Genomic DNA, 12,048 nt, shown 5'->3' on the forward strand with positions numbered 1-12,048 from the left:
CAAATTGAAATATTCAAAAATCATGAAATTAAAAATTTAACATATTCTTAGTAACATTAACTCACCCGCATTGCACTTACTGGGGCGAATTCGGTCCTCACATACACACAAGTAAATCCTAGTGAGGGTGTTTAGAAACACACTTATGCAATTCTATTGGCATTGAAATAGGATTCTCCCCCGCCCCCCTCTTTTGTTTGCCTTGGGATAATTTGGGATTCCAATAATCTGGGGTGTATTTGGGGGAGTTGTGTTGGGGTCCAAATCAATCTATTCATATTAAAATTAGTTTGGGATTAGAAGTGTTTGGATAAACTGGATTTTACAATCTAACTATTTTACTCTCTCTCTCTCTTTGTCTATATCAGATCTTTACATGATGTTGCTTTATATAAAGAAGGGGTAGCTCAGAAACATATGTAGGAGGCAGAGCACTGTGGTTGAAGTGAAAGGGGATCATCATTAGGAAGTGGTCAGAGGCTTAATACCTCTTGTTTTTCAGTAGCATGTCTCATTAACCCTTTTGATAGATTTCCTAGATTTGTTCTGACAACCATACAGGTAACTGTATATTTTATAAAGGTGTCAGGGCAGATATTGGTTCATTGCTGCTGGAAAGGCATAACGAGTGGAGTACCGCAGGGGTCTGTTTTGGGACCGGCTCTGTTCAATATCTTCATCAACGACTTAGATATTGGCATAGAAAGTACACTTATTAAGTTTGCGGATGATACCAAACTGGGAGGGATTGCAACTGCTTTGGAGGACAGGGTCATAATTCAAAATGATCTGGACAAATTGGGGAAATGGTCTGAGTTAAACAGAATGAAGTTTAACAAAGACAAATGCAAAGTGCTCCACTTAGGAAGGAAAAATCAGTGTCACACATACAGAATGGGAAGAGACTGTCTAGGAAGGAGTACGGCAGAAAGGGATCTAGGGGTTATAGTGGACCACTAGCTTGGACCACAAGCTAAATATGAGTCAACAGTGTGATGCTGTTGCAAAAAAAGCAAACATGATTCTGGGATGTATTAACAGGTGTATTGTGAGCAAGACACGAGAAGTCATTCTTCCGCTCTACTCTGCTCTGGTTAGGCCTCAGCTGGAGTATTGTGTCCAGTTCTGGGCACCGCATTTTAAAAAAGATGTGGAGAAATTGGAGTGGGTCCAGAGAAGAGCAACAAGAATGATTAAAGGTCTTGAGAACATGACCTATGAAGGAACGCTGAAAGAATTGGGTTTGTTTAGTTTGGAAAAGAGAAGACTGAGAGGGGACATGATAGCAGTTTTCAGGGTGTCATAAGGAGGAGGGAGAAAACTTGTTCACCTTAGCCTCTAAGGATAGAACCAGAAGCAATGGGTTTAAACTGCAGCAAGGGAGGTCTAGGTTGGACATTAGGAAAAAGTTCCTAACTGTCAGGGTGGTTAAACACTGGAATAAATTGCCTGGGGAGGTTGTGGAATCTCCATCTCTGGAGATATTTAAGAGTAGGTTAGATAAATGTCTATCAGGGATGGTCTAGACAGTATTTGGTCCTGCCATGCAGGCAGGGGACTGGACTCGATGACCTCTCGAGGTCCCTTCCAGTCCTAGAATCTGTGAATCTATGAATTTCTCTTCTCATTATGGAATCAATCCTTCTTCTCTCCCCTGCACCTCTATTGGTTTTGATGCCCGGTAATCTGACTTGCCATTTTTTGCTCACAGCTCATGCATGTATGGGAGATCTAGGTAAATGGAACAACCAGCAAGGGCTTTATTGGGTTCTTGGATGTGGTATGGGAAGGGAGGGAGAGAGCAAGAAGGTTGATGGACAGAATCAAACTTGCCAAGGTCCCTCCATACAATATGGATGGCCCTGCTGCTAAGAGAGAAGACCTTGCATGGCTGTCTAGACAATTCTGAAAGCTTTCCCATATTATGTTAATTGGCCAGATTGCATGAGGTTTCATGAAGTTAATTATACTCAGGCATTGAAAAAAATGTTTTCTATTTCAACTGTAGCTCAGACATTCTGGCATCTCCTTGTGAGCTGAGAGTGACAGCCATTCTGGAGTTCAATCTTCCAGTCCTTAGCACAGCTATCACTGAATGCAATTGGAGTTTGCCTGAATAAGGACTAATGGACCAAGGTCCTGGATTTATGTAATTGATCCAGGATAAATTTGGGATCATGAGGGCTAAGAAGGATCTCAGTCAAATTTTGCCCCAGGGTGATGATAAATCATAATGGATAATATTTGTTTTCCTGATGCATGTGTATCTGGAGCATGATAGTTTCGCCTGTACCTTTGTACCTGCTATGGGAGATGGATTAATCCTGGGGATTTGCAATACTATCTCTAATATTTTAGGGGTAACTATTAAAGATGGCTTAGCAATGCATTAGGACCTTTCAGGAGAAGTAATTGATTAATACCTCTCTATCATGTTTGCTGGTTAGATATTAATATAATTCCTGGAAAAGATATGGGATTATATGATTTATTAAAGAAGGTTTCTTTCAAAATGATAAAACTTAATGACTAATGAGAGCAGCAGTTTATTGCACTTCAGAAGAGATACTTACATTTTTAGTTAAATATTTTTTCATTACTGTGTTTATTTGGTTTTAAATTTTTGTTGAGACTTTTCATTTTTATGAAAAACAGGGATTAATAGCTGAGATAACCCTAGTGCAGGCATGTTTTTGCAAGCTTCCTTTGTACAGCTCTGCTGCTGATACAGCTCAATTTTGAACTTCACATATGCTGCTCAAGTCCTGGAGCCTCCCTTAAGCAAGACTAAAAAATGCTACTGAACTGTGTGGAAGTTCTATGATATAAACTAGAATGAATCCTTCCAACTGCTTTTAATTTGTTACCATGTCTCCTTGGTGCTTTAACCCGCTCTGATACTTCACCTCAATGTCAGTAAGTCAGTGATTATCTGAATATAGACATTTTTACAGACCCAGCATTCAGGAGAGTTTAAAGCTTTACCAGTCCTGGCCCCTTTTTCTTTCATTGAAACAAAAGTGATTCCTTATGTGATGATAGCAAGAAGGAACCTTTCTGTGAAATTCTCCTCCATGCAGGGAGACAGTCTGACATCTTAGGTGTGAAAGCTGGCGGGTCTGCAGCAACACCAATTTGTTTAGGAAGGAAGTGAGATTCAGAAAATTATCCTTTTTGCACATTTTCTCTGTATAATATTGAAGCTTTGCTTATGTATCACACTAATATGTTTGTGCATTTTTATGTGTAAGAGGCTGAAGTCTAATACACTTTTAAAACAACGATTTTCTTTGTCCAGAGGACACACATGCAAACCACCAAAAAGTAAAAGACTTCTTATTATGAGGCCATTATTAATGGACACTGGAACTGATTAGACTGTCAGCTATATATATAGTAAAAAGAACAGGAGTACTTGTGGCACCTTAGAGACTAACAAATTTATTTCAGCATAAGCTTTCGTGGGCTACAGCTCACTTCTTCGGTTGCAACAGTGAGCTGTAGCCCATGAAAGCTTATGCTGAAATAAATTTGTTAGTCTCTAAGGTGCCACAAGTACTCCTGATCTTTTTGCGGATACAGACTAACACGGCGGCTACTTTGAAACCTATATATATAGCGTATACTATATATTTAGTACAGTCATACATATGTTTGACTATCTATTTTGCTAATCAAATAGACTTAATATAATCTAAATAGTGAGATATACTAGGCAAAAATCTGCTCTTAGATTCCCCTGGAAGAGCCCCACTACAACAGTCTGCTCTCCCTTTGTGAATGTCATACATGTAGGAAGAACAAAATTATCAGCATTGAAATCTGTGTGGATCTGAGAGGAGGATTTTGCTCATGATGTAAACCCCACATGTGTGTTAATGTTGTGTTCCTCTGATGTACTGCTGCCAACAAATTTCCTAGACGAAGAGACAACTAAATAATGAGACTAATGTGCACTAAAACAGTTTTTATTTCATAACTTTTTAAAGCAGAATTCCCCATAGAAATCAATGAGAAATTCTCCCTAAAAATAGTTGGTACAATGTGACCCTTCCTTGTATTCCCAGATACAGAAGTGCTAAATCTTGCCCTATCTAAAATTGCATAGGTTGAAGATATGGCAGAATTTAGCCCACCTATGGCTTGGAAACTTAACATCCAAAGTCTCTTGGTGAAAAGTTTGCAGTGAGTTTTCAAGCTGCAGAGAATAATTGAAAATCCAGTTTTTTTCCTCAAAAAGAGAAAGGTATTTTTAAACTGCAATCTGAGAAACTGATAGCACAATATATTATGATATTATATGATACACAATGGAACTCCTTAACTACTTATATCAACTCGATCCCTTTTAACTGGTGAATTTATTACTATTTAATATTGATGTCGGTTGGCTATATTGTTTTTAATGGAAAATGAGAGTGAAAATTTAAATGTCTGATTAGCCAGTCAATGAGGATCTAGTGATGATGTAGTTTGCATACATCATAACTTGAATAGGGATTTATTTTTACCAAGTTTAAAGAGACACTGTCAAGGCCCAAAACTGACCCATCGTTTTTTATCTGTATAATTCCATGCTGTTCATATACACATGCTTTTGCTAAAGAATTGCAGGTATCTAGCAACGAGAATTATCCTCCCTAAATCAGAGGCATATTGTGTCTTAATTTTTTTTCAGTAGAGCTTCCCATTAATGGAAAGATATGACACTCAGCATACATTTGAGAAGAAGAGGAAATAATGATGAGGAAACAGATTTCGATTTCAGTTTTCCAAAGAATTTTTCTAAACAACAGTTTGTAAAATCAGATGTTTGGACTGTTGAAAAATACCTTGGCAGGGACCTTCATGTTAGCACTGAATGCAGATGGGCTGAGGATGCTGCCTTTGGGATGCAGAAAGTTCAGGTTCAAGGCTGAATCGGCGCTAGAATTCAGATGGAGTTGTGCTGAAATCTTGGGAGCTGTTCTTGAGAGATTTCAATCCTGTAAGTGGAAATAGAAAATAGGCTCTTTAGGGATCCAACCTTGAACTAAAATGGCAGGGGTGGGCTTAGATACCCCCCTCCTCTAAAAGGGATTTGGGGTTGTGACCATCTTCCAGCGTGAATTGTGGGTGATTTACACTCGTAACTGAATTTCTATGAAAACACTTGGAGGACAAAAGGATGTAAAAAGCTGAATCAGTTCAGTCAATCTACAGATAAACTTTATTTTGTTTTAAACTGGAGAACTAAATGAATCCCCTTGTGTTACCTCATGTTACAGAGGAGTTTAGTCCTTAGCAATGAAGCTCTGTTGACATTAGTTTTGGTGAGCTTTACTCTTTCTGAGTGGGTGGACTTTAAAATGCTGAGATTAGATGGCTACTCTAGTATTTTGGCCTTCTTCCAGATGCTTATAGCCTTCCCGGAGAAGGATAACACAGCTTTGTAGAAAACAGAAAGTGTTGACATCCAGAACACATTGAGTGGGTGTACTAAGTTCAGCCAGCTGGGGTCATGTCCCCCTGGCCTGCCATCCAGACTTAGCCAGTTTAGGAGTGCAGGGAATGGACATGAAGAGAAAGCACAGCAGAGTCCAGTGCACACAGTTGAAGGATACACCCCTAGAGCCTGTTTCCTAGAAATCTGCAGACAGAAAATTTAGGTGTGCTCTGTTGCTGGAAAATAGCTTGTTTTTTGTTCTTAACTGTAGTTATTTCCTGTTGCCTCTCAGTGGCTCATGTTGTATTAATTTTAACATACTGTTTGCTCTTGAAGGAGTGAGAAAAAGCAATTCCTGTTTTGCAGCAGCTTTTTTTGTAGGTCAGGAAAGGAACTGGACACTAATGTGGATCACAACATGACTGAAGGAAGGTCACTTTTATATCCTTGTGCACATCACAAAATTAGCCTTTGTCACTTGCCACAGCTGCTAACAATGCCTTGGTAAAGAACAAAGAATGAACACCTCAGCCTGGCCTTGAACCATGATTCTGAAAACAAGGACCACAGGGCTTTACCAGCCCAGGCTGCCATCTGGTCTTTTATGCAATGCAATAAAGTAATCCCTGTGAATGCAGCCACAAGATTGTGGAACAATGAAAGGTATTCAGGAAGTGTGTTTATTGTTATTGTGTTCTTGGTTCAGGGATAGATTGTGGATAGCTCTGCGCCTGTGCAGGAGGATCAGAAGCAAAGAGAGAACAAGAAATACTCCCTCTGTCTTACACAGATGCACAAGGGACAGTCCGTCCGTCTGTCTCAGCAGTTATATTGAACTCATCATTGTAGCTCTGAACATCTGAGCTCAGTCTTGGTTCTGGCACTGCAAGCTTGCAGGGACAGAGGTGGTGTAACTCCAACAGCCCTAGGAACAACAGTCTAGCACCACAAAAATGGCAAGTTGGGGTGGGACCATGGATACCAGCCAGCAGAGGAGATCAAGTGCAAGCGGAGCACATGTAACGTCCTTTCAAGGGGCGACATTGCCTCTGATCATGGCTGGTATGGATATTGTGACTTGGGCAGGCAAAATGCCTCTGGAGCCTGCTGTGCCCTGGGTTCTGGGGTAAAAGCTGGAATAGAGCCACATGGATACAAAGCTGAAACAAAGCTAGTCAGGCACTGAATCCTTTTGTTCCTTTTGAATGTTGCTCGTTTTATCACTGTCATGTTGAAACATGAAACCATTGTGGAATAGTCAAGTGAAAGCTGTACTGTATGAAATATACTTGACTGGAATGAGACTAAATCATGACAACTTTTGGTATGCAGTGCTGTTACCAAATCATCTGGACTCATGTTGCAGTGACAATTTGGATATAATTGAGGTTAGTTTCATAGGCTAAATAATGCATATTTCTATGATGTGCTATTGGTTTTATTTTTAACTCTTCAGCAGTTCCATACTCAGTAGATTTCCTAGCATTTGCCCCCAGTTTTCCATCTGCTGATTTAATTAAGTTAAGTTCTGGTTTTTATACTGTGAATCTAGAGTAAACGAAATAGAAACCTTACCTACATTATTTGGCACTTAGCAGTAGACATGAATAATTTTGGAATTTATGGGGAAAAAGAGAAGTTATGTGTTTTGGGAGCCAAAATATGATTGGCAAGCCAGACCTTGAAGTCAGCTCTATGCAGTATGGGCTCAAGTTGCAGCTATTTGTAAGTGTGATGTTCCAGAGTTCTGTTTGTAGGTGTATTTGGGGAATCAGAACTCTCATCCACCATTTTAAAGTATAGGGCATACAAATTTCACATTGCTTTTTCAGATGTGGAGAAAAAAAATATTGTGGTTTGCCTATTTATTGATTCTAAAAACACTTTTGAATATATATGACTTGAAAATGTGACCTTAGAGAAAGGATAAACTTTATACTGCCATGAACCTTTTGGAGAAAAAGCAGACGCTCAGTTAATGGGATTCAGTTTTACAGTTTCAGTCAGTGAACGAGTACCTCTAGTCTCCCTTGATGAATAAGAAAGTGCATGGAAAAGCGGAATGATCAAATACAGTCGGATGAGCTGATGATATATCATTCCAAAGGCAATCCAAATACTTTGACTATAAAGCAGGCCTATGCTCGCCTCTGCATAGCAGCAGGTGATTTCCAGGAGCTTTTTATTTCATGACGCTCTGTAAAGGCAAGATATCATCATGTTGATAGGTGAAAGTAAAAAACAGCTGCTGTTAGATACTATCAGGACCTGATTCTCCATTGCACTGCTGCCTATGTAGTAACTTACAGCTGGCACAAAAGGAGTGTAAAGTAAGTGTAAAACACCACCAGTCTGATTTAGTAGTATTGCATACCCACTTTGGGCTGGTGTTACTGATTACACACAGTGTTGGACGGTGGAAAATCAGATCCAGGGACTGTATCACGATCTTGTGAACTGATTGTATGATTGTATGAAATGAGGTGACTGTAACAGAGAAGGCAAGCACACGGCTGTTAAGAGTCAGGTGTAATTTAGATTTTACCATGAATAGGATAGTTATTGATGCAATAATGATGAGATCATAGATTTTAATTTGGGGATAAAGATGGAAAGTGAAATAAGACGAACCATAATGAAGCACCCAGTTCTCTGACTGAGCTGAGAAGTGATGTTGATGTTTGTGAAATTCATAGTCATTAGAGAAAGAGGAAATGACCAGGAGACTTATGTGAGTCATTCCACTTAACCATAAGGAACAGAAAAAGGGCCCAAAATACGGACTCTTCATTCATGTTAATTATTAATACAGTCACAATTACTGCAAGTTATAGAGTCATGCCAATCCAACTTATTACCCTTCTTTGCTGTAATTACTGATTTAGTACATAAAAGATATGCAATGGATATAGTGCATTTGGATTTCAGGAAGCGATTTCCTTTATAAGTGTATTGGGTGGCACTATATCAATTGAATTGCTGCCAATTAGATAAAAATGCCATAATGTATTAGAAATTGGTTGCCTAACAGGAAATAGGAATCAGTTATTTATGAAAAGACTTCCAAGTGCAGAACAGTATCAGTTAGGGTGCTGCAGAGGGCAGCATTTGGATGACTATTATTTAATACATTCATTAACAATCTAGAGAGAGGGATAAATCAATCAAGGTCAAAATTTGCTGATGACACTTAACTCAAAGAAAGAGCAGGAGACCAGAACCAAACTTCAGAGGGAGCAGGAAAAATTTGTTTAGTTCTCTGTAGTAAGATTTGATTTAAAGGCTTGTCTTCACGTACAGCGCTTTATCGGTGCAGCTGCGCCATTGTAGCACTTTAGTGAAGACATTCGTATGCTGACAGGAGAGCTTTTCCCGTCGGTGTAGTTAATCTACCTCCTTGAGAGGCGGTAGCTCTGTCGGTGGGAGAAGCTCTCCCGCAGACATAGCGCTGTCTCCACATGAGGTTAAGTCGGGATAATGATGTCACTCAAAGGGGTGGATTTTTCACTCTCCTGAGCAACGTAGTTATACCAGACTAGGTCTGTAGAGTAAACCTGTCATAACAAAGGGAGTCCCCAAACATAGGGGGAGAGAGTAAGATAGAAGCCTGGGAGAGGGCTATCTGAAAAGCAGTGAGTCTGAGATTATCTGGAGTAAGAGTTGGTAACAATCTCCATTAAAGCAGTGCAGTTTGAGGCATTTGTGAAGCAAGGCAATGCTATTTTCATGGCGATTCACATATAAACCAGAAGAGATAATGGTAAAGAACTTGCCTTTAAATGGTGTCTGCATCAAGGTAGAAAGGTGTCGCACTAGCTCCAAAGCATGCCTTTCCCTGTCTGTCATAACGGTGATCAGGAGAAGGGATAGAAAGGTAGCTACGGCAGTGGTGCAGGCTAATTAAGGGGAAAGTTGTCTTTCCTTTTCCAATTGGCTAAGAAGCTGGAACTGTCTCTGGCAGTTGGGACCCATGGTTGTGAGCAGCTTGTTTTTGTTTGGAATCCGTTGTTTATGAATCAATAAGAGAAAGCCCATGGACAGGAATTGAAACTGCTGCTGGTGAGCATGTTATTCAGCTTCCCTCACTCGTGGTTCTGCCCACCAGCCGACAGCGACTTTCATGGAAACAGATCTCAAAGCTGCTTAAAACCTTTTTACCAAATGAGATGTACTAATCATATACTGCTGCTTGAGCAGTTTGCTAGTCAGCCTCACATCACTTTCATCTGAAGAAGGTGGGGAAGATTTGGTCCTGATTGTAGAGAAGGACTCGAGGAATCACTTTACCTTCTAGTGTGGTGTAGTAATCTCTAGAGTGAAAAGTAGTAAGTGTTTGAAAACACACAGTAACAACACCCAGCAGTTTAGGAGACAGAGTGAAGAATGCCATGTCCAACTGAAATTACAAGGGGATTGGAACTGGGCAGAATGTCAGTACCATGTAGGAATTTGGCCAAGATACCAGGGTTGACATTCCTACAAATACCAGAAGGGAGAGGGGATCTTTAATGGCAACTCACCAAAAGACAGCATCTCAACTCCTCTCCCCATGCCATGGCATTGCCATGATTGAGTTCCCACTCAGCAGCAAAAGTGCTGTCTGCTGAATTGCCAGCGCAACTTCCTGTAGTGCCTGGGTTTTCCAGGCAGGTTTCCTATCCAAGCATCAATCTGGCCTGAAGAGCTCATTAGATCTAATCAGATCACAGCCTGACGTGGTAAGGTTGCACGTAATAGTGATGCTTTGCCTAACTCTGCAGCTGTACGTAGCTTTGAAATGTAATTTGGATTTAGAAAGGATATTAAAATAACTTACATTAAAAACTTACATTAAAAATAACTTAGAGAAAATATCAAGAAGGACAATAAAATTATATGTGGATGGGAGGATAAGATATATGAGAAAAGAGTAGAATCGTGGGGAGATATCATCAAGGAAACAATATGAAGGAAGGTAAGTGTCCTACCTCCTGATAAGGAGCAGTGGCCACAGGTTAAGGGAAGAAAAGGGTTTGCTAGGCAGAACAGTGTAATGGACTCTCAAGGGAGGGAGGGATCTCAGCCAATATGGGACTAAGTAAGTCATTTGTGAGACTGATAGTAAGTACATCTACAAAATACAGAATGTCTGGTTGGATGAATAAGCAGACTTTTCTTTCACTCTTATCGTTGGTTCTATCTAGATCACATGAAGGGTAAAACAGAACCAGGGGTGTCTGTCAGGTAGACAGGGCATTTCCAGTAATCAGAGAAACTTCCAATCACATTTAACTTGAATGGAAAAGTTAAGGGAATTAGTCGCTCTTTCTGCATGTGCTTCACTGCTTTTAGCAAAGGTGCTGGTTGACTCTCAGAATCCAGGGTTGCAGAGGAGTTTGATAAGGTCTTACTGGTACTGGGGAAGACAAGAAGTGGGAGCCTTCAGACCTCAAGTGTCACAGATTGCTAAACTGGAGACCTAGTAAGCAGGGTAACTGTAGATTGTGCTGTTTGGTAGACTGGAAGAGGTAGTTACAGAACAGTAATGCTAGCAAAGGTACACTATTTCAGTACAGTGAATCAGATACTGTAATTACTGTAAAAAGGGCAAGTCATACAATCGGCTATGAAAACGTAAGTGAAAAAGTCCTTATAATGATGCAGAAGGTAATGTTATGTTACTGTGATATGGTAGGCAAGAAGGAATCAGCACCTGATATATTTAAGTTGTGAAAGCAGCTTTCCTTTGATAGGAATGTAATGATGAGACAGGCAGAAAGGACCTAAGAAATCTGTGTCAGATATATTGATCCAGACCATTGCAAGTTAAGCTCTCTTGTCTAGCTGTCCTCTCTAAATACATCAGCATGAGGTATTAATATTTTGAATATAACCCTTACAGTTGTTAATTGAGTGCCAGCTGTGTGCGCTGGGCGCTGTCCAGTCATACAGACTACACAATGCTTGTTCTAAGGGGATCGCAGTCTGAATTCCTTGGGTTAGGCTTGGTACATGGAAATGAAAGCTACATGCCTGCTTTTTTAAAGCAGTTTAGCTATGGATCATTGAGCCCATTTAGATGTAAGTACAATCGTTAGATTATGCTCAAGGTTACATCCTTTAGAAATATTGCTTCCCAACATATTGCATTTCAACTCCAGTTTAAGAGATGGCTGAAGTTGCACTCCAGCTTGTATTCATATGTGGCTATTACAGACACACTCTGCCATTAGTCCGTAGCCTGCCATTGCTAGGGCTCATTTACATTTTCAGCGTATAGCTTGCCGTATAGGATTCAGGAAATTGCACCTGGCAGTCTCAGCTGCTTTGGCAGATACTTTTCCTTGTGTGCAGAGGTACAGCAACTTACCCAATCCTGCCTTCTGAACTCTGCCCTCGGTTATGCTTCTTCATCTACAATGATGTCAGTGGGGCTCTACAGGCGTAACTAAGGGCAGAATGTGGACTCTGGAGGGTGTTTTGAGGAATCTGAAGGATAGGTTTGTTTCAGTATAATGGGAGGTTTGATTAAGTCATAAATTGTGAAATTATACAGCTCAGGGGCTGAATGTTTTGTTATCTGTTTGCCAGCATATTGTCTTACTGCTTCACTGCTGGATTATTTAAAGCCCTTTGGTGCTGGC

General features: G+C 40.2%; 1 protein-coding gene across 9 annotated transcripts in view; it reads left to right on the forward strand.

Annotated features, from left to right (window-relative positions):
• The window catches only part of FMNL2 (formin like 2), a 268,963-nt gene that overhangs the window by 130,208 nt on the left and 126,707 nt on the right, over positions 1–12,048 (forward strand). The window contains exon 1 of one of the 9 annotated variants that reach the window (XM_034785954.1): positions 6,554–6,813. The exons of 5 other annotated variants lie outside the window; for them this stretch is intronic. In XM_034785954.1, the coding sequence (XP_034641845.1) occupies positions 6,664–6,813 (150 nt within the window). In that variant the 5' untranslated portion in view covers positions 6,554–6,663. Of the gene's footprint in view, positions 1–6,553; positions 6,814–12,048 lie in introns of those variants that run through there. 3 more of the 9 variants (XM_034785952.1, XM_034785956.1, XM_034785955.1) reach the window with 3 other exon arrangements.

The sequence above is a fragment of the Trachemys scripta genome, chromosome 11 (genome assembly GCF_013100865.1).
Source record: "Trachemys scripta elegans isolate TJP31775 chromosome 11, CAS_Tse_1.0, whole genome shotgun sequence".
NCBI classification, from domain to species: Eukaryota; Metazoa; Chordata; order Testudines; family Emydidae; genus Trachemys; species Trachemys scripta.